The 23,767-nt window shown below is 37.2% G+C and overlaps 2 protein-coding genes across 5 annotated transcripts in view; one reads left to right on the top strand and one right to left on the bottom strand.

The window, feature by feature from the left end:
- LOC116800896 (protein argonaute-3) overlaps positions 1-23,767 on the bottom strand; it is a 66,915-nt gene that overhangs the window by 42,868 nt on the left and 280 nt on the right. Inside the window, exons 1-4 of one of the 3 annotated variants that reach the window (XM_032717332.1) lie at positions 22,834-22,935; positions 15,968-16,343; positions 13,422-14,833; positions 5,252-5,435 (exon numbers count right to left, since the gene is read on the bottom strand). In XM_032717332.1, the coding sequence (XP_032573223.1) occupies positions 5,252-5,435; positions 13,422-14,833; positions 15,968-16,340 (1,969 nt within the window). In that variant the 5' untranslated portion in view covers positions 16,341-16,343; positions 22,834-22,935. Of the gene's footprint in view, positions 1-5,251; positions 5,436-13,421; positions 14,834-15,967; positions 16,344-22,833; positions 22,936-23,767 lie in introns of those variants that run through there. The other 2 variants (XM_032717330.1, XM_032717331.1) reach the window with 2 other exon arrangements.
- LOC116800897 overlaps positions 14,933-23,767 on the top strand; it is a 60,759-nt gene continuing 51,924 nt past the window's right edge. The window contains exon 1 of one of the 2 annotated variants that reach the window (XM_032717336.1): positions 14,933-14,992. The gene's annotated coding sequence lies outside the window, so the exon portion shown is untranslated. Of the gene's footprint in view, positions 14,993-23,000; positions 23,184-23,767 lie in introns of those variants that run through there. The other variant, XM_032717335.1, reaches the window with a different exon arrangement.

The raw sequence follows: 23,767 nt of genomic DNA, 5'->3' as shown, positions 1-23,767 counted from the left end.
CCAAAGACACTAGAATAACAAGATGCGTAACGCCAACAAATTTTTGGCACGCGATTTTTTGGCCGTGCGAAGAAAAACTAAAACGTCTAGCACAACACGCACACACGCGTTCTCGTCTCTTGTTTTTACTCACACAAGTAAGCAAATTCTGTTTTTAGATTTCTTACGCTCTCAGCGTCAGCGAGCGGAAAGAGAGCAAATTTGGCCTTCACCAAAAAAGTGGCTGCATAGTGCCAAACGAATGTATGGCCGTTACGCATCTTGTTATTCTAGTGTCTTTGGTCGCTCCTAATTTAGATTAAACTTGGTTAAAGCGTCAGGTACAGCATTTGCAATAATTTCCCCAGTAGAATGTTCAATGATAGTAGCACTTAAAAATTTAGATATGTCATTGTAGCTAACCAGAACTGCAATGCGATCTACTTTTTGTGTGTCAACAATATCATCCATTAGTTTACCATCCCAATGAACGACCATTGAACGTGCATTACTGACCTAAAACAAAAGAATATTTAAAAAACATACATTACTCGATTTAATGATTTACTCACTTTCTCGCCAAAATTGAAAACTGAAATTGTGCTTGTAAGAGCAAGCTCTCTTTCTTCTTGCGTTTCGTACTGAATTTCTATTTAAAATGAGACTTTTTAGGTCTACTCCGAATGCTTCAGAAGTTGCCTACAAAATATGAACAGCTTTTCTATCGAATACTTTGGCATCATCAAGAGCAGTCGTTCGGTTATACAATCCTTACTTCCTCGAGAAACTGGCTCCGTAGTGTCAGTGTTAATCAAACACAAAATGTTTCAGACATAAACCATTTTTAAAGAAGTTTGACAAAATAAAAAGTTTACGTATGAGAAATTTTTCCATATAAATCAAATTTTCCAACTTTTTGGGCGATTTGGCGGCCATTAAACATTATCCGATCGGCCCCAAATTTTTTGTAGGTTGTTTTGGGCCCTAGTAGAAATGAATTCTGCCCGGCGGTTTAGAAAACAAAAAGAAAAAATATTATAAGGGCCAGTCTAATCTATAATCCACCCAGGATCCAAAGGCGAGATCTCATCGCCCAGGATTAAAGTAAGGTAGGTTTGACGGAACACAGCTTCAATGTTTTCTTCATATTTTATCGATTGTTATAGATTTATTCATATTTTTCTTTTTTACAATCAATGTATATTTTTGATATTTAAGTGTAAGCCTCTAAGCCTTTTAAGCAGTGTTATCTTTGATTAAATTAAATTAAATGCTTAATGATTAATACTTTATATAAATAAGTACAAGAGAGAATGCTATTGTTACTAGTTACCTGCATATCAGATACCCGTTACTCAGAGCTCGTGAATATGCGAACGCGAAATTTCATAACTTTTTGGAATATCGAGAGAATAATCTCTATGCTTAGACTCGACCTTCTAGTTTGTATACTTCCTGAGATCTCAACGTTCATACAGACATACGGACGTGGTGAGATCGACTTGGCTATTGATCCTGACCAAGAATATATATACTTTATATAGTCGGAAACGCTTACATACGTTTTCAACAACGTTACATACTTTTCAACAAATCTAGCATACCCTTTTACTCTACGAGTAACGGGTATATAATGAGTATGAGTGCAGCGGAGTTGTGTTCATGACTATACATTGAAAAGGATTGTATCCAGCATCCCGCGACTTTAATAATAACAATGCACACAAAAACAAAATAACAACAATAACAATTTATTTTTAAATGGGCTCAAAAACAAAATAACATTCAAAATTGAAAAACAAGTGCAGGATTCGAATAATTTGACAATTAGATAGCGTTCGGAGCGTGCCGCAGGGAAACATTACTTATACTGCGCGTCACCAGGTTAGAACCCAGAGAATAAAAATCTTTGATGTGGAAAAAAAAATTGTTTAAACAAATGAAAAGTTTATATGGTATGCAGTTTGTCTTTTATAGATTCATCGTAGCGCCCGCTACGGAAATTTCTGTTTTTACGATTCATTTTGAAATTAAGTGTACTTAAATATTTTAAATTAGAAATTAAATTTATAGGAAATGAGTTGATCCTCCTTTGATTTCAAGGACTTCTCTGGGGTTTCGCCACCGTCCACTTCCATGGGCATTCATCCGCCTCCTCGTGTCCAAAGCGCTTCAGGTAGCCGTGCCCACTTATCAGATGCGTTCAATGTAACATTATTTCGCTATGCTTCCGTTCTATCCACGGCTCAAGGTTGGGAATCAGCTGCTGCGTCCAGCGACCCTTTAGCCCGGTGCTCCACCTGTTACTCCACCTGATCCACCTACCACGTTTCCAGGGTGCGCTGCGCTTTGCACTGGAGAAGAGGCCTCTACAGTGAGTTTGCTTGTAGACCACTTTGTTCTCCTGGACGATTATTCCAGCGATCACCAGTGCTGCCTCTTTGGACACTGTTCTGAAGGCGCTAAAGATACGCCCTCTCTAGCCGAACGCTCACCAATTTCTCCAAGAGCTTGCCAGTTCCATCGATGGGGCATATCGGCCGGAACCATGAAGGCTCCTCGGGTGGCTTCCCTGGTTTTTGTATCTTCTAGGAACTTGGAAAGACGCCTTCAGTGAGGCACGTGGAGGTAGAGAGCTAGCCGAAATGCACTGATCGGAATGCCGACCTTCAGTAGCTTTGCCAACTCCAAGATCGCCTCGCTTCTGACCGTGGCGTCAGCTTCGACATGGTCCTCTGCGGCTGGGTCGGCGGGCCATAACCGATCCATGAAAGGAAACAGATGTTCCGCTACACTGCGCAGCATCGCTGGGTCAAGGACCTCGGGAGTCCTCGTACTTGTGTCATTGACCACCACCTTGTAGGCACTTCCCCATGGGTTGCTGTCAGCAGCATCGCATGAGTTGGGGTCCACCACAGAGCCCAGTCCGGCAAGCCTGAACGTGTGCCGGTTCCTTGGTTTAATAGAGCCAGGTCCAGCGTCGCGATTGCCTCGAGTTTTTTATTGTATTAAGGTCCTGGGAGTATGGTGGCCATTTATGATTTCCATGATTTTAACGGACGTGTACTGTGGATTGGGGCATTGTCGTGCTGAAAATGCCATTATAGATTTCCAAAAACGTTTTTAAAGTAGGTTTTAATACACAATTATAATCTTTCGCGTTCATTTTTGTCTTTAAAACTGCAATTCACAGGGGCCATAATAGGATACTGCGCCCCATACTATGACACCTCCAAACCGACTGTGTAAGCGATCTAAAATGTGCTCCTCTTTACGCAAATCAAGATAGTAATGACTACATATAGCCGTCTGGATCCTCTAGATAAATTTCTTCTCATCTGAAAATACGACATAATGCCACTCTTTAGACCAGGTCATATAAGCTCAAGCAAAACTGTGTCGTGCTTTTTTTCGAACTTATTAAGAGGTGGTTTTTTTTCAGTTTTTCGTGTTTTAAATGTTTGGCTTTCTTAATCACCATTCTCGGGTTTTCACCACTTTTTTTTCGAGTTTTGGCGGAGGAATCGTAAGAATTGTAAGGTGTTCGACGTATGGACCTTCGATCTGCCCCGTTAAAGACGATGTTATTGCCACCTTTATAGTTTTTTCCATAAGTTTACTTGTTTTTAATCAAATTTGCTATAGTTTTGCGATGTCTGCCGGTTTTTTCTATAATTTTATGAAAAGACAGCCCGCATTCATAGCAAGCTATGATTTCTGATTTTTCCTGCAGGATAGCAGCGTTCCTCTTCCCATTTTTTCGTAAAATTGAACCAAACTTTTCAATTTAACAGCATAAAATATTTGTATGTCCTACCTTTCAATTAACGGTTCTTCTCAGGACCTCATTTTTATCCTCAACTAGAGAGGGGATATCAGTGACCAAAAACAATAACATTGATCGATTTTCGTGCAATGACAAAATACAGAACATAAGAAGAAACGCGCAGTGTATATGTTTTTGGGACATACTTATATAATCATATATGTGGGTATAACTGGACACCATACGAAAAATCGAGGAGCATATATATAACACTTGAACTGAAGAACAACGTTTATATTCGAATTGAAACAAAGTGTTACAATGTTTTGGTTGATATTATTTAAATGAATAAAAAATGTTTTTTTTTTTTTGTTAATTTTTTATGCAGTCCATTTGATTAGTCTTTCCTTATGAACTTTTTGTTCCATTATCTTTTAATTCTTTTTTCTTTATCCTACACAGGAAATTTTTTGTTTACTTTGTTGCCTGGTCGTGACATGACTTTCAAGACTTAAATTTGTGGGTTTTTGAGTTCCGATATTGTTATCCTGGACACGGCATCTGCGTCGAAATTGTCTTTTCCTTTTAGATACTTTGTCGTATTCTTCTAGTTCTAGCCGCATATGGGCAAACTTTGAACTTGTGAACTGTTTTAATTGTAAAATGAGTTTCATATATTTCAAATCTATCGGTCGAAAATGTGGTATTCCTCAGTGAATTGCAGCTAAGTCTTGTTCTGAAGTGCGACGACTACAACCAGAACATACCATAACGACTATCTCGTCCAATTCCACAACGATGGAAGAAATCTACCATCATAATGCTTCCAAAGCCCGGTGAGGAATAACGATGTTTCTTTACCGTGCAGACCAATGACGGTAATTTCATGCCGTTCGAAATTATTTTAAAAATGCATGCTAATTCGACTTGACAGCCCACAACAAAATCGTGAAAGCCATGACACATCAGCAATTAGAACCGCATCCAATCGATAATACTATAAAGTGTATTCCGAGGTTTCCACGGAGTCTGGATCGATTTATTAATGCTTAAAAAAAAATTACACTTATTTTAGCTGAGCGCTGGACTATAGCGATCTCATTTCTTAAATCCACTATCCAAAACGATTTGCATAAGCTGGTAAAGAACAATTTGTAATTCTACGACATTGAATTAACCAGAAAGAGTGAGATACAGATAAAAAATATGAGGGAGCGCTACAGTTGCCAGCCACGACTATTAAATACTCTCAGCTAATGGAGGTGCTAGGGATATGGAGATAATTAAACAGCAAAGGGGTGTTTGTGTGCATGTTGAAAATTAATGCAATGACATTGTTAGCTTTTAAGTTCCTTTTAACGAACCGCCTAAAAGCTTTGTCCGGATACAAAAAGACGTGCCAACAGTTTAATTTTATCGGATCGGTTTTTCGCGTGTTACATAGCAATCAATAAATAATTCTATGAAGATATGTTACATTGATATTGAAAGATTAAATATCCTTACCTGCAACAGAATTTCCCCGATTAGATGGGTCATGATATGAGTCTATTCCGCAAATCATCACATTTTTAAATGGAATTTTAATCGTCCATAATGAGCCTCCGAGTTTACAGTTCATTTGTAGAACAATTTTTTGAACAACGGAACGAATTTTCAAATCATTTAGTAAAGTTTTAGCATTTATAACCTGAAAATAAATTTAGGAGTTTTAAAAAATAATGTTTCAAGTTTAAATACATAAGCATTCTATTGTATGAACTTAATATAGGAAAGCCATAGTCTAATGCCCAGAATTATCAGCTTACGACCGTATCCTAGATAGTCATCACTAGCTGAGTCGGTCTGATCATGTCATGAACTATAAAATGTAACAAGCAGCCACACTAACTAATACAACACACAGTCACACTATCTTATACGTTAGCACATTGATTGCTTACGGACACTACTTTGCAACCGACAATGCTGTGTTCAGTGAAATAGCAGTGCAACAGAAACTAAGAAATACAACCGAATTTTTCCATGCCCCTTTTCGGGATCTACTTTTTATTCCACTTATTTATGTAAATGGAATGTTTAGATAGAAAAAAAAAAGGAAGACTCGTTAGTTTTTTTGTGCTATCCTTTTTTTCTTTACTCTCTTGAGCAAATTCACAACTTTTGGGCTGTTCATTAGAATAGCAGTGTCTGGTTTTGTCCAACGCAAAGTCCCGAAATGGTCAATATTTTCTAAAAAGTAAGTTTAGTTTATTAAAAAGGCAATAAATTAAAAAAATATATATTTTAGTGGGAAGAGTGGGACAGCACTGCTCCCAGGAGAAAAAAGAAACGATATGTGTCGAAGAACTCCCCGACGTCGAAGGCTTTGGCAAGTTGTGCAGGATGGGCAAAAGATGCCCCCAAACGTTCCCAGGACCTGGTGGACTCAATACTGCGTAGGTGTAAGGCTGTGCTGGCTAACAAAGGCTATCCAACCAAGTATTGGACCCTAATTAACACATTAAAAAGAAAAACTAAGTTCGCTCTAGGTCAAGTTGAATTTCGTTATTATTTTTTCACATAGCACACTACGGCGCCGGAGTTGCGTGGTATGTGCGTACGCATGTGGCAGTAAGGATCATCTGGTGTTCCACTGCACTGCACTATGGTCTAGAATTCGTTTTTATTGGCATTAAGTCTAAATTTTTATGTCAATATATATATATTAGCCATTATTTTCTAATAGAAAATTGATCATATAAATAAAAACAAAAAACAAAATTTAGCGAAAGCTTCACTAAATTCTTTTATGAGCTTTTAAAGGTGAAGTGTTAAACAGCTGATTGAGAGAATGAAATTCCCGCCAAATTATTTGATTACTTTTGGACGTGGTACGATCGTTAATACGCATCCATAAATTATAGTAAAATATGGAAAATATATGTCAAGGTATGATGTTTTTAACGTATGTAGGTAATATATGTGTAGTTGTACTGTTTTTGTGTTGTGTAACATCCAATTTATGTGTATTTTAAAAGATAATTCTAACGTGTCCCCTGTGTTTCGTGGAGTATAACTAATTTTCTAATAATTTCTGACAAAAGTTAAAAAGTTCAGTTTGTACCTTTAACTATTGTCTTTGACGGTAAAGTAATATATTTTTCCCATTTTTGCTCGTTTTCTTAAAAATTTGATTTTATTTAGGCAAGTTCGAGTTCAGACATAGCGACCTCCTGGATATTTGGAGGCGTAACCATAGGCAAATAAGTTATGTTTCAGATTACGTTTATTCCGCAATCAACAACAATAATCTGGAATCGAAAAAGACAGAAGCGGTTGACAAAAAAATAGTACTTTTTGAATTAAAACTCCCCGAGTGTAACAGACACCTAGACCGATTTACTTCCAAAGATCCCAATTGGATGGCGTCTAAGATAAGAATTCTTGTTAGTGATTTTGAAAACTGCAAGACACCCAAGCAAATGGGACGCCGAAACTTATCTTACCAAAATGCAAGAGAAAGATTAAAAAGGAAACTGAAAATGCGAGTGAAGGCCGGAATAAACTTTACAAAAGGAACCGACTATCAGATGCAAGGAAAAATAGTCGGATCAATAGGATGAGTGATATTTTCCACAGAGCGATTGATTCCTCGGACCCACTATTATCAACAATTAGTTTAAAAGAAAGCGAGAGAAAAAATAGAAAAAACCACTTCAGAAGGCAGTAATAAGTCTTTTGGAAATACAGTCTAATTTTAAACCTGATCCATGAGACAAAATATTGGATTCACATTCTGATTTGAGTTCAGGTTCGGAAATTTATAATGTAGAACTAGAAGAAGAAGAGGGCGAATATTTTTAAAACAACAATGTACACTTTTTACAAAAAAAAAAAAAAAAATGAAATTTCGTTGACTCCTGAGTCATACCAGTAGTTAATATGGGAGGCAAGAGAGGGCGTGGTCGCACAGACTCCAAATTTTGGGCGCAAACTATTTGTGATTTAACAACAAATTGTACAAAGTTTCAAGTCCGTATCCCAATTTTTAGACTTTATGCCAAAAAAAATCGAATTCTTTTGAACTGTATTCTTGAAGAACGGACCTAATACTTAGCGTTGAGTCGGAAGGTCATTGCGGCGAAGACGGAATCGGTCGCAAGCCCGCGTTAAACTTCTCGCAAGATGATTAGGATGTGAAGTTAATTTGCTCATGTAATTTTGTTTTTGTTAAGTTAGTTCCTCTCGGACAGATATGATTTTAAGGTCTGTTTGGATATTTTCGTTTCCGATATACCTTGGTGCCCCAGTGATTGTTCTCAGTATCTTTAACTGCGCCCTTTGCATGATATCAATGTTGCTACTGCTGGCACTTCCCCATAATTGGAAGCCGTATGTCCAAATTGGTTTTAAGACCCTGTGGTCAAGACTGAGGGATGACCGTGAGTTGATAAGCCAATGGACACTACTAGCCTTAAGCTTCACATGCGTTCTTTTGGCTTCGATGTGCCTACGCCAGGTGAGCTTTCGGTCGAGATTAACTCCAAGATAAGTAACTTCGTTTGCTGTACGGTGTTGTTCAAAGTGATCGGTTGAGGGTAAATGTTACTTGCTTACATTTTTGTTCGTCTATTTTAATTCGCCAATCAGATAGCCACTTCTCCACAGCCACTAAGTGACGAGAGAGTTGAGTTGTTGCTTGAAGAGGACATTTGGATCGACTTAAAATCGCTGTGTCGTCGGCAAATGTAGAAGTCGTTAGCATTCTGCTTGTGGGTATATCTGCAGTATAAAGGACGTATAGCGTAGGTCCAAGTACGCTGCCTTGGGGAACTCCAGCGTTTAGGCCGTGGTCATTGGACATATCAGAGTTACATCTCACAGCAAAGACTCTGTTATAGAGATACGACTTCGAGAGTTTGTGGGTGTTTTGGGGAAGCATTGCTTTGATTATAAAAATTAAACCATCCAGCCAGACCTTGTCAAATGCCTGGGAGACATCCAGAAATATTCTTGTGCAATATTCGCGTTTTTCGAAAGCAGTTCGTATTTCTGGAGTTATTCGATTGATTTTTCAATGGTTCCATGTTTCTCTCGAAAGCCGAACTAATACGCTAGAGTAAGGTTACGTGTCATCAGATAGGGGGTGTTCCGGGTCATCAGACATTTTTCGTCGAGTTTCGAAAGACAAGAGAATAGGCTCATAGGCCTGTATGATGAAGAAACTGAAAGGTCCTTTCCTGCCTTCGGTATCATTACTATGATCGACTTTTTCCATCTCTCTGGAAAATACCCGAGATTTTTTTATAGCGTTAAAGAGCAGGGAGATCGTGCATATAGCACAGTATTGAAGCTCAATAATCATCTTTGGTGTTATTGGATCACATCCTGAGGACTTTTTCGGATTTAGTTGATCCTTTATAATTTTTGCTATTTCGTTGGCTCGAAATTCGATTAACTCATGTAGTGTTTGGTGGTCGTCTCTTAGCGTCGGTAATACAACGGTTGAAGGTGCGTTGCGAATGAGGTAGCTCTCTCTCTATCGCTTTGGACCCATCCACCAGCGAAGGTCCTTAAATGTGAAATAGTTTCTGCCGGGGTAGTTAAACTGGGATGGGCTTGGCTTTCCCTAGTGAGTTTTTACTGCTGTATGTTGATAATTGTTCTATATAGCGACGTTGGGCGTTTTTCTCTTCTTGCGTGAGTGCATTGGAGAGTTTACGTGAAGCATTTATTAGTCTTTGCTTTGCGAATTGCGATCTATGGACTTGCCACTCCCGTCGCATCCGTCGTTTTTCAAGAACGAGCTGCTCGATGGCAAGGTTTGTCATCCTAGGGCTGCGAGGTGCACTCTCAATTTTTGGTGTAGAGAAGCGGGCAGCTGCAGCTAAGACACTCTCTAGAGTATTTGTTGCGGAGTTAATATCGGCGTCAGGGCGATATGTGAGCTTATATATTTTCTGTACTTGATCCAGTTTGTTCTTTTTAATGTTAATCTGCTAGTCTGCTTTGTAGTCACAGGGCATTGGAGGGCGTTCAGTATTAAGAGGACTGGCGAGTGGTCAGATGATAGATCCGGTAGGGATTCGTCACTAATGAGGTTTCGAGGGATGTTTTTGGTGATTGCAAAATCGATCATATCAGGAATTTTGTTCGGGTCGGTAGGCCAGTACGATGGTCTGCCTGAAGAGACGTAGTCAAGCTTTCTATTTACATTTATGGCGTTATATAACTGTTTTCCTTTAGGGGTGACGAGGCGTGACCCCCAGTGGGTCTGTTTGGCGTTGTAGTCACCTGCAGCAATGAAATTGTCCCCTAAAGTGTTAAAGAAGTCCAGAAATTGTTGTTCGGATACATTATAACGTGGGGGACAGTATACCGATTCGAGGGTAAAATTGCTGCTTCCTGGTTGTACGTTAATAGATGTGGCCTGCATGTAATTAGTTGCAAACTTGCTATAATGGTGGTGTTTGTTTCCGTATGGATGATTTGTTCCGTAAAACAAAAAACCACTTATTTTGAAGTTGTATTTAGCAGTGAGATGTGTTTCCGACAGTAGCATGACGTCAATTTGATTGTCATGAACAGATTGAGTTTATGCCGTGAAACGCCCTTGGCGTTACACAATGATATTCGTAGGGCAACCATTGATTATTTGAAACGTTGTGATATTAGCATCTGCATGAGGAGATTTTCCTTGCGCATAAGATATTGCATGGTAGTCCGCATGAAGGACATGAATTCAATCATATGCTGCTGCAAAGTATGCATCATGGTTTCAATATTGCTTTGTTGTTGGATTCGGTGTTAGATCAATTTGGGCAGTATGTAGAGTGGTTGTCGTAGTGCTAGGCCTAGTAAGTCCCGCTTTCAGGACGTTTGCGAAAGTCACATTTTGTGAGGTAATCCCCGGGTCAAATGAGGATCTCTTTGCGGTTGAGAAAAATACGTCTGGGTTTATTTCTGAGGGTTTAAGTGTATTCTGTGCGTTATGGAGGCGTACAGTCGTTACTCGGGGGTGAAGCCGGCTTTTGAGGTCTTTGTATATTGGACAGCCTCTATAGTTTGATGTGGTTACCGCCACAATTTCCGCACTTTTTAGTATTGGGATCGCTTTTATTTGTCGTGCAATGAGCAGAGTCATGAAGCTCTCCACAGATGACACAAACTGGACGCAATGTGCAGTATGCTCTTGTATGGCCATATTCTTGAAAGTTCGTGCATTGGACTGGACCTTTGCGCTTGTGTTGTTCTTCTACGGTAAATCTACGATGCTGAAGAAACTGTACCCTAGCATTAAATAAAATATAATTGAGTCCAAGATTAGGCAGGTGGGTGCTCTTTCTGCAAGATTATAATTACATCTTACACGTTAATACGCTTAATAGGAATACACACATATTAACGATCGATTGTAACTCAATTGTGGAAAATCTAATTATATGTGAAAGCAGAGGAAAAAAAGGTTTTAAAAATAGTTTATTGAAATGAGGATAAGGAAATTATCTTATTTTATGTACAGAGTGGAATGGAAAGTCATGTTTTGTTGAATTATCATGATCAATTAGGACTCGTTTGACTAGACATTATGAAAGAAGTGATTTCAAAGAACTACTGGTTTCCCAAAGTTAGTCCCGAGTCTAGAAAAGAAGAGGGGGATTCCTTCACAGCATTCCCAAGGAACACATTCCATTTGATGTAGTACACATAGTCCATTTTACCTGTTTATAAAAGCAGGTAAAATAAACATATATTATTGATTATCGACGCGTTCACGAAGCTCGTACGACTGTATCCCCAAAAAAAAAAAAACAAAATCTAGGGAACCAGTAGTAGCTTGGAAGGACTTTTTTGTATGTATTATTTCGGATCGCAAGGCATGGGAGATTTCAAGATTTCCTTAAATAAGGGAATAAAGCACAAAAAATTAGCTAACGGATCCCCACTGGTTAATGATCCTGGTCCTGAATAATGCATTATCATCAATTAACCAACATCCAAGTTCCAACGGCAGAGTTATATATAGTTTAGAAGATAGGTTAGAAGGGATAAATAAAAAGAGTGAAGATATTGATATATAGAATTTGGGGAAAATTAGAAAAAGCTTGTAAGAACATAAATAAATTGCAAGAGAACAAGAATTCTAGAATTTAATTCATTAATCCATGTAATTTAAGCAATGGAATAGGTAATACAAGCAACAACACGTTCTAATCGCAGAAGCCATAATTTAAGGTACATTTTTCGTAATACACTACTAATATATTTTACTTTAATGTTAATCGGACATTTGGACCCATATTCCAACTCAACTTAAAAGAAAGTGCTCTAAATCCGAATAATAACAACACGACCTAGACCCGAATTTTGTATTTATATGTATGCATAATTTATTTAGTAATTTAATAATTTAAATGCATAATTTAAATAATAAGCAAAATAAAAAACAATTTCTCTCGTCAAAAGTGTGTTGCGATTAACTGATTAAACAGCGGTGAGAAAGCGAAGAATACACCGATGATTTAAAGGTTAAAATGCGCCTTAAAAGCGATGATTTGGCGCTCTTTCAGCGGTGCTTGTGCAAATTTCATAGCGATTTTTTATCGCCGACGAATCTGCAGGGTTTTAACCACGATGTATGCATTACTTACTTTCGTATTAAGTGCCTGCGGACATTACTTCGTGTCCCGTTCGCACGATCAGAAACCGACACACCAATATACATAAGTAATAAGCTAAGAATGGAACGGAATAAGAAAAGAAAAAACACTTCGTTTTTGGAAAGAAAAGAGTACTGACGCTTTTATCTCCTCATTCCAATTCCAGAACAATTGTAAAGTGAACTTTTTAAAATGAAAATGAATGCCATTAATAGTGTTCTTAAAATATTTGGCAACAAACGTCACTTTAGTACAGCTTCACTTCTAAATATCACTTTGACAAATATCAGTTTTTACTCTTTGCTTGATTTATTGAAACATGAAAACATCTTTAACATCTATTGAATTAGATGTTAATATTAATATTCTACAACATTTGATATAAACCATATGTTGAGCACGCTGCCGCCAGCAATTCCTAATAATGAAGACACTGCTGAACTTTACTGCACCTCAGCTGTGCAGCAATATCATCGTTATCTATGCAGGCCAGCTGCGTGAGCATCTATGGCTGACGGCAGAGTGCGCGCGAGAATATAGCCCAATATATATTGGGCGAGAACGAGCGATACACAACTCATTTTTAATCGCTCGGAAGATGTCAGAGTAAGACCGAAGCGAGTTGCGAGCTCATCGATGCAATTCTCGTTCGTTACCCCAATAAAACTTATTGTACGAAATCGCAAAATAAACCTCGTCCTTTAATTGCTCAAAAGCATTAATAAAAAAGCTTTTTAGTTAACACCATATTTCCGAGAAAATTCGAAGGTGGATTCTGATATCTGATAGTGGAGAGCTCGACTATAGCTTTCTCTCTTGTTTATCATAAATTTACCATTTGTAGTTACGGGGTAATACTATGGTGAATATTCTTCGGTTGCCGAATTTAGATCCTTATTATCAAATACACTTTATTTTACTAATAACAACTTTTAAGGGCTAACCTTTGATACTGTAAACATCGTCTTTAAATTAGTTACAGCTCATTTATCTTACACATAAATCAAATAATTATACAAATTAAAACAATTTACCTGTGATGGTATAGGTATTTCCGAGCAACATATTTTTTTTATTGCAGCATAACGATCGTCTCTACTGTTATGACAAATACATACGACTATTTGATCATTTATTGTTATATTTCGCCGCAGTGCTTGAATGTACGCATCGATTCGGTCACGATCTAACGAAATCATTGTTGGGTTAGAAATGTTCATACCAAGTGACTTACATGCCTGTTTCATGTTATCCAGCAAGTTAGCTGCAGCTTTCGTATCATTTCTTAAATGTATAATGATCCATTTACTCAGGTGTACTACTTTCAACATTTCATTGGTCGCAGCATGTTTAGAGAACTCTGCGGACCTTCCGGCCGACACACTAGTTTTTGAAAAACATATCTGCTCTATGTCCATTTGACGTCCAATTATCTTGTTGGAATTATTCGTTAATGAAAGACCCCAGCTATTAAGAATTTCTTGTGCGGCGGGTGTCTTCGAAACATTTTCGTAAAACTTATTTAACGCCATCTGTCGTTGATTTGGCGAAACTCTTGTAAACGTAGCAATCTCGCGCATAAGCTTGTTATCTGACCGTACTTCGTCTCGCAGCCCAGTAAGATAACACAATTCTGGAATTAAAGAAAACTGTATATGTTCCCCTTCTGCTGGAATTCCTCTTGATTTCTTTATACTATAAATCAATGGTTGATTGACGTCCTTTATGATTATATTGTGATATTGTTTATAATATTCCACGTAAGTTGTCCAGCCAGTTTTAATTTTAAACTGACATGTTGGATTTTGATCAAAACAAATATCATTTATTTTATATGTACGATTGTTATACCTAGTTAAAACAATATTTCCAACCAACATTTTTCTCGCTGATTCTTGGTAATGCTCTACATTTTGCTGATAAAGATCAACCAGCATTTCTAGAACAGTTTTTTGGCAAAGTATACGATGCGAAACGTCGCAGCATAGCATTAAACCACCTTTGTATTCGTCAACGGCTGTAACATAGCCAGGCCAAACTTCTAACTTTGCCAATGGTATTATTTTTGGACGCGAAGGATCATACTGCTTGCGATCAAATTTAACGTAATTTAATACTTTCATAACTCTATCGAATAAAATATTATATAATTGCGTGCAGTTCCTCATATCCTCTTTTTTTTTGTATAAAATTCGAATCTGCAATTCAGCATCTTCGACCTTCGAAATAAAGACGGTCATCTTATTTGGTAACAAAATAGGTAAATATAAAGTATTTCCGTCAAATGTTTTGGTTCCACCGAGTTTATCCTTATGATCATTTAAATATTTTATTCTTAAATGAACCGAGTCAATGGGAGGAAAAAAACGCACTTCGTAATTATAAACTCCCTTGGATTCATCCGTCGTTAGCTTTAAGTAATTACAGTATATATCAACAGATGAACCTGAAAAATCGATATTATAAATTCGTTATACACATATAAAGAATAGAAAAAAAACAGAATCATATAAAGAATAGAAAAAAATATAAACATGTACCCTCTGGGAGCCAATAAGCTAGAGCTGCGCGGGTGTAAAATCAGCATAAGGATATCGTAAATCAAGTATGTAATTAAAAAAAAAGGAAAAGCTATAGGCGAGTTCCACAACTATTAGATACCCGTTACTCAGAAAGTTAACTGCCAACTCAGAATTTCATCATTTTTCTGGCACAACAATAGATATTGGAAAATAAAATGAGAAAAAGTTAAAAAACTGTTCAAAAGTTTAAAGGCGTTTGATAGGGTGTGGCCAAAGTGTTATTGGTATATAGTATAAATTGGCAAGACAAAGAAAATAAAAACATTTTTAAGAAAATCGTTAGAAATGTATATAGAAATAAATTAAAAATTATTAAAACATTTTTCAAAAGTGTGGGCGTAACATCATTTTGCAGCAAATTTGTGCTGCGTCTATGTCTCTAGAATCTGCATGTCTAATATCAGCGCTCTAGTTTTATTAATTCGTGAAACATATCCAGATCGACTACTTCCTTCTAACTGTTACATATGTATATTTCAACGAATCTAGTATACCCTCTTTACTCTATGAGTTTGCAATTTGTAAATAAAAAATTTAAATGAAACGAAAAAATTGTGGGTGTGGCCAAGATGTTTTTGGCTATAGATAGAAATTGGAAAGGAAATAGAAAATTGGAAATAACAAAAAGAAATGTAATTAATTTACCTGTTACTCGTATAGTAGGAGGAAAAACTAGATCCGTTAAAAACCATGAAAGGTCAAATTAAGCGTTTTCGACCCTATTAAGTATACATACTCATGATCAGGATGAATAGCCTAGTCGATCTGGGCATGTCTGTCCCGTAAACATGGATCTTAGGAACTATACAAACTTGAAAGGCAATTCTAAAAACGTAAAGCCTACAAAAAACAGCAAATATATATATATATATATACATATATTATTTTAATACAGTTTAAAGTTTTATCAAATTTAATTTATCTTAATTGAAAAATGACAAAGTGCTTCTACCTGTAAAAAAATATACATATAAGCATAATCTTTTTTTGGATTGTACCTTTAGATCCGTAAATTAAATCGGGAAAAAATAATCCATTATGTGAAGCAATTGCTTCTAATTCGGTGCCCTTTGTCTTTTCGGTATTGTTTTCTTTTGCTTCAGTTGTTATAAGTTGATTTGATGTATCGTCATACGTTTTTAATGTGTCTATAAGCCTAGCACGTCCTCGGCCGACCGAGATATTTACATTTTGAAGAGTGGTTATAAGATCAGTTTCAATATTATGGCCTGACAGTAAACGATCTCCACTTGATCCAGAATTATCAAAATCCAAGCCACTGTCGATTTCATGATCTTCACTTGAAATTGATTTTTCCATATTTTGGGCATTTTTATTAAATAAGCTCAGCAAATTTCCTCTTCCAGACATGCTCTGAAACACACAATTAAAAATAATGTTCAGTGTTAGTTTTCCACGATTTATGGGTATCACAGACCGAGTACCTTAATGTTAAACAATCTTCCACTGTAAAGGCGTTACCTAAATACCTATTTTATCTTTAGCTTTTTTCAAAGGAAATTAAAAATATTCTTCAACTCCAACATATAGTACTTTTATATCGATTTGTGAATTGGTCAAAGTCGAATGACATATTGTGTAACGAAGCGCACCAAGAGATTATGCAGAGTTGACTGGAATATACCATATAAACTTGACACCGCACACACTTGCGCTAGACTTACATGCTTAAACTCAACTTACGGACGGACAGTAGGACATGACAGATTGACTCGGCTAGTGATCAAGAATATATGCACCTGTTACACACTTCTCAACGAATCTAGTTTACCCTACTACTCTACGAGTAACGGGTATAAAAACTTAGGTACAGCCGACAATCTGGAGATTCCTCTGTAATTTTCGGATACAATTTGTTACCTTTTTAATGGGGAGGATAATATATGGGGGAATTGCGAAGATTCCAGAGATAAGGTAATCAGTTTCTGTAGAGGCTTGCACAAGGCTTCCGCACAGAATCTAAGCACACAGCCAGGGATTCTGTCGGGACCTGGAAAATAGGCCTGCTTAACCCGCTGAAGATCGTAAAGCAGTGAGCTGAGTTGGACAAAATATTAAATTCGACTTTAATATCGCTTAAGAGTAAGGCTATTCGGAATGAGGTAGAGTAAAATTTGTTGTATGAAAAAACTTGGCAAATATTTCGCCTATTGCCTTATCCAATGTTACCGTAGTGTTTTCAAAAATACCGAAAAGGATAAGACATTGTTTTGCAATTGGTGTTAACGAAATTTTAAAACTGTTTCGGATAGTGTGCGAAATGGAACTGTAAATAGTTCTTGTAACACTCAGCATTAAGCACGGTAAAATTAAACCGAGGACTTACATTTTTAGAAGGAATAGACCGAGAACTGATATTATAAAAATGTTGTATAAAGTTACTTACAACGTCTGTCTATGATCACACGATTCTAAATCAACCCCACAGAATCTGAAGCAGAGGGAAACTACCTTGCAAGAAAGAAACTGCAAAATAAAATTCTAGTGACCAGTCCAGCGGCCGCAATAGCTCACATGGAGTAGTTCATCAGTAGTTTATTAACTCCCAAAATAGGGGAAAAGGTGATATTACTCCTGAGTGGAAACACTTGGCCCATAGAACACATTATGAGTGGAAGAGAAAGCTCTAAGCCGTTATAATAAGACCTTAGCACATTAGGAGAAGACAGTGCCGAGAGGGGACCCTCTTAGGAAAAGAAAGTTTCGAGAAGGGACTCTTTGAGGAGAAACCATTCTCAGGACGATTCTCTGTATCCTAAAGGAGCCATTCCGCTAAGGAGACCATCCTTAGAGCTAGAGACACCGGTTCAAAAAAAAAATCGCGACCTCTTGATCAAGAGCTCCGAGAGCAGAGAGAGAACAAGAAAGATACAAGAACTTACAAGATGGGCGGCAAAGAGGCTAAGGCTTCTGACAATACGGCCAATGTGATCAACACCGTGGATGTAATCGACCACAAGGACGAGATCCTAGTCATGCAACATACCCTTAATTTCATTGCCGTTGGCGGTTGTTGGTGGTTCTGGCAGTTTTGAAGTTAGTGAAGACCCACAAGCGGTCAGTGCAGCGGAATCGTGACCATCACTAATATATTGGAAAGGATTGTGTACAATCTTGATTGATCTACAATCTACACCGTGGAAGGCAAAGCTCACGTAACTTAAATGAGCAGTGACAATAAAAAAACAACGAAATAGACTCGTATAGCAAGCAAACAAAAATAGTGATCCGACAATATCAATAACATCTAATAGAAAGTAGTGGGCTCAAGTAATTTGATAATCAGAATATGTATGTACGTAAGAGAGTATTGCAATCACGGAAGAAACGCAGGATCTGAGCAAAAAAAGATACAACTGCGGTTAAAAGAATAGCACTACTGCATGTGGAAAGTTGATTTCCTAAAAAAAGGTATTGAATGTTTTTTTTTTTTAAAGTCCGATTGCATGAATAATAAATAATAAAACCACATATGGTACATGTTGTCTCTTTATGCAATAAATTTGTTGTCTCTCAATGTAACGGTTCTTTTTGTTTTTGGGCACTTTCTGCAAAAGGGCGCTAAATGAGGCGGTAACAAAAATAGCACTGACCACGTTTTTGCTGAATAAAATTAATAGGAGTGATTGCTTTGAGTTTTTTTTCGACAAATTTTAAGAAAAGGAGTTGCATTAATGGTTTTAATTGAATTTTTTTCGAAAGAAGACCCAAATTCTCTAGTTATGGGTCGGGGAAAGCATTTTACCGTCGAGATAAGGAATTTGATTAAAAACATGATCTCTGAAGCTAAAACCTACGCTAAAATGGGACGGTTTGTTGGTTTTTCAAACAATATGATCCGCAATGCATTACTGTTTGTCGAAAAGAACGAAACACGTGGAAGAAACCCCTTAATGTCCAACGTGGAGATCAACCGCTTGGTTCGGCAAAGCAAGAAGGAGCCTTTTAAGCCGGCGACGGAACTGAAGAAGGAGCTCCAGATAGCTGCAAGCGTGGAAACAGTTTGAAAACACTTAAGACAAAACAACCCAGAAAAGTCCCGCTTCTGACTGCGAAGCATGTGGCAAAGCGAATCGAATATGCCAAGATACCCAAGGACTGGCCTGTGGAGAAGTGGCGCCACATTTTTCTGGTCAGATGAGAGCAAAATTGTGTTTTTTGGTTGGAAAGGCTGTCGGTCTTATGTTCCGCGTCCACCACGAACTGAAAATAATCCTAGCTTCACCTTTAAGACGGTAAAGCACTGGGGATCCAACATCATGGTATGGGCGTGCTTTTCATACTATGGAGTAGATCCGATTCATATGATTCAAGGCATCATGGATCAGCACATTTACACAGATATCCCGGAAAATGTGATGGCGCCATATGCCGAGGATGAAATGCCGTTTTTTTTGGACATTTCAACAGGATAACGACCCAAAACACACGAGGAAGAAGGCTCGAAAGTGGTTTGAACAGAAATCGATCCGAGTAATGAAATGGCCTGCTCAGTAACCCGACTTGAATCCAATCGAAAAACTTTGTGCGGACGTGAAAAAAAGGTTTCTGAAGCCAAACCCAACAATATCGAAGAACTTTGGATTCATGGGGGATCCAGGATCAAGGATTCATGGAGCAAAATTCCTCAAAAACGGTACCAGGACTTGGTGGACTCTTATTCTTAGCCGATTTGCTTCTGTGGTTCGTATCATTATCCTGTTGGAATGTCTATTTTAAGGGCATATTATATTCAGAATATGACAGTAAGACATCACTAAGTATATTTGCATATTCGTTTTGGTCTATTATACCATAAATCATATGGTATGAACTCATACCATTGTAGAAAAAACAAGCCCATACCAGGATTTTAGCTCCACCATGATTGAAAGGCATCAGTGGGTGTTTTGGGTGGTACTCCGTGTTTGGAGGTCATCAGATATACTGTAGTGAACCAGTTCTACCAAATAGCACTATTTTTGACCCATCAATCCAAAGGATATTATGCCATTTGGAGACTGGTAGGTAGGTTTTAGGGAAGCTTAACCTTGCCTTAATATGCCTAGGGCTAAGTAGGGGATCCTTTTGTGGACTCCTCGCACTTAAATTTTGATTCAGTAGTCATCTCTGAATAGTAACGTCGCTTTTTCCCAAGTTCAGCTCAGACTTTATGTCCCCAAAGGATGCAAAAGGATAGACTTTGCTGTAATGAACTATGCGCCCATCCTCTATATCTGTGGTGTTAAGTATGGTACCACGGTTTTCGGGCTTCCATTCATATTTAATGGCATTGGATACCATTTTGGCAGAACATTCAAGGGTTTTTTGAATGTCCTTATATGTTTTTCCTTCCTTTCTAAGCATTAAAATTAACATTCTTTTCTCCTGGGAGCAGTGGTGTCCTCTACCCACTAAAATAAAATTTTTTTAAATTTTTTTTTAATTTATTGCCCTTTAAAATATACGAATTATCTTAACCAAACTCACTTTTTAGAAAATATTGATCATTTCGAGACTTTACGATGGACAAAACCAGAGACTGCTATTCTTATGAACAGCCTAAAAGTGGTGAATTTGCTCAAGAATGTAAATAAAAAAAGGATAACATGAAAAACTGACGGGATTCTGTTTTTCTATATCTATACATACCATTTTACAAAAATAAGTGGAAAAAAAAGTGGATTCCAAAAAGGGACATGGGACAAGGGAGAAATACATTTATGTTTCTTAGTTTCCATCGCTCTGCTATTTTTTTTACACAGCTGTAATCCATTTGTTGAACTATTTTATTTTTTTATTTAGTTTTAGCAAAATACGAGAAACAGTGCTATTTTTGTTACCGCCTAAATTTTGAGGTTTTTTTTTTGTTTTACCAATTATTTTTAAAATTTCCATTAGATCTGTTACCAATTTTATTATTTCGATTGAAAATCATTGTAGTATTTAAGATTAGTGAAAAAAATGATGAAAAAATGTCAGAAAATAGAGAAACGCTGGGGCAAACACGAAATGTGCTTATGGTGCTATTATTGTTACCGCAACTGTACAAGAGAAGCAGTAAATGTAGATCATAAATAAAGCAGAACAGCAGGAAAAGCGATCGAAAAGAGCAGAGCAACAGAATAAAAAGCAGAGCGGCCAGAGAGAACAGAAAATGCTTAACACACCGAGTGTGGAATTCAGCAGAGACAGCCGCAAGAGCTTAGTAAAGCCGACAGTTGTCTAAAAGAAAGCCGAAACAGTCTAATAACTGTGTAACTTACATTCTTAAATATAATATCAATACTATAAAATAAAGTATCTCAGCTTAGCTTACATGTATAATTCTGGTGTATCCTTTTTTATGTGTAATGCTTTTTGTATGATCTGCAATAATAGTAATAATTTGACGTTTCTAGTCGTGAATAGTTGCCTGGTGGTGAATTCTGTCTGCTAAATCACCAATTGTTGCCAACTTGTATAGCTTTTTTATACTATCCGTTAAATCTTTTATTACCCATGGCACTAGCCAACAATTCCACTAAAAACAAGAGAATGCTACAGTCAGGTTTCCAGACTATCTCGTTACTCAGCTATGTGTAAAAGCAAACGCGAAATTTCATCATTCTTGCAATGCGTCTTTGTCTCTAGAATCTGTATGCTGAGTCTCAACCTTTTATCTTTTATAGTTCCTGAGATCTCGACGTTCATACGGCTATTCTACTCGCCTTGCCTTTATTTTTTTTTATCTTTCTCTGCTCTGACAGAGGCAGCTGTTATCTGTCGAGACAAGACTTTCCGAAGCATAGTTAAAGGGTGTCAAACGCTGGTCAAGGTTGTTAGCTGACACTTCAGCTTTTTCCACGTAAGTGAGGCACCAGCAACCGAAGGGATTTTTATAGCGGATTTAGAGGGGGGCTGAGCTTTGAAGTTTCGTTATTCGCCACAGTGAGTAATTTAAGCTCGCGTCTGTACCCAAGTTATTCAGGAAGTTGTATATTTGTATCTGCTTTCTTCGAGCAGTTGGCAAGTAACTTTAAATCCGCTGGTCTGTGGTCTGTGGGCCTCTACTTCGTGCGGAGTTCTCGGTGCAGCAAGCAGAGCTTCTTCATTTATTTTACTCATGAAAAGGATGGTAGCATTGTCAATATGCACCGCATCCTAGATTTGCATATAGACAGCACTCAATTGTTCCAAATGGGGTTTAAATACATTGTGTCAGCATTTGGACCAGTTAGACGTTGGTTTATCTCCAGCCTGCATGAGCCCTAGATTGACACGTGTTACGTCGAGCTATATTAGCGTATAAGATGTTTGTTCTTAATGCCTCAGCTAAAAACAGACGCTTGGAGCACGTTGATTGTGTATTGCGGATTTGTAAACGACGGTAGCCTAGACCTTGCCTTTATTTTTAGCTTTCTCTGCTCTGCGCGGTTGCATTCCCAGCTGGAGTAGCCGCGGTGCAGAACTATGCTTAGCTGAATTTCACGTTCCATGGCTAATTTATGATTTGTAAAAGGAATGCGTTATAATCGTCGTGAACCTGAATGTTTTTCCAGTCTGTCTTTTAAGGACCTCATTGCCGTGATCATTCAATACTTGTTCCATCTGTGAACGAGGAACACTAGCATGGATTCCTTTGATCACTACCCTGAATGGTTTTTCTGATGGAACCTTACGAATAAAACTAAGCTTAAATACATTTTAATAAAGAAAAATCGTTTCTTTTATTTTATATCCGAAGCGAAAGTTTGGTTGTATGCATAAATAGTGTAGACCTAATTGCAGAGCGAACAGCAAAACGCAATCAAAAATGCCAGCGCAAATCATTTTTAAAAAAACGTAATATATACATATGGTCTATATGTGTGGTAGTACTTACAAATTAATTCGACTGTTCACTTTTTTTAATCTTATTTACCACATAAAAAGAATATATCTGATCACTTTATATCTGGAGCAGGGCACATTTGCAAAATTTACATTTATATTGTTATCGATCACAATACTTTGATCAACGTAAACACGAGTTTCCACCGATAAAACATCAGTAAAGTCTGAATATTTCGTACTGTAAGGAATTCAAGATCATTTTGGTTCCATTTGGCAATAATACCAATTTTAGTGGCCAATTTAAATTGGCCAATGCAAAAAAAAACCTAATAAGTGCACATTAACATTCCATGCACCTTAAAAGAGCTGTGCTGACTTTTTCGTGTACACTTTTTCATGGTAAGTTTGAATTTTAAATAAAATGTTGTTAATTAATGTTAAAATATTAAATTATCAATTAAAATATTAATAAGAATAATTAAGTAAGTTTTAAGTTATGATAAATATTGTTACTGTTTTCTCATAACAAGTGATCATCAGAATTTATGATTTTGTTGTTTCAATCCATATGTTCAAAAATATTAATAAAAATGCAAAATTTTGATGAGCTTAGTTAACATAAAATACAAATCTTACCAATTTGCACAACATTTACCGAATTTTGGCAGTTTAGAGAGCCGTGCTTTAAAATCTACCCCTGAGGGAGGGGATTTAAAAGTTACGGCAATTTCATCAAATTTTTAACTCAAATTACTTTAAATTTCATTAAGATTGTTCTAAATGATAAACATTTAAACTCCTCAGGCGCCATAAATCTTTCTCACGATCGACGGCAGCTTAGTTGTAAGACCTTCACAACCCCTTACAGCAACTATACACAATCTTCAAACTTTTATACAAAGGGTCCAAGCTTGTGAAACTATTCGTCAGCATAAAAGCGTTGACCAATCCAAATTAATTAAACAAAAGATGCATCCTGGCAA

The sequence above is a fragment of the Drosophila sechellia genome, chromosome 3L, assembly GCF_004382195.2.
Source record: "Drosophila sechellia strain sech25 chromosome 3L, ASM438219v1, whole genome shotgun sequence".
In the NCBI taxonomy this organism is placed as follows: domain Eukaryota; kingdom Metazoa; phylum Arthropoda; class Insecta; order Diptera; family Drosophilidae; genus Drosophila; species Drosophila sechellia.
Note: the sequence above shows the minus strand (reverse complement) of the source record. Positions and strands in the feature narration are given on the sequence as shown.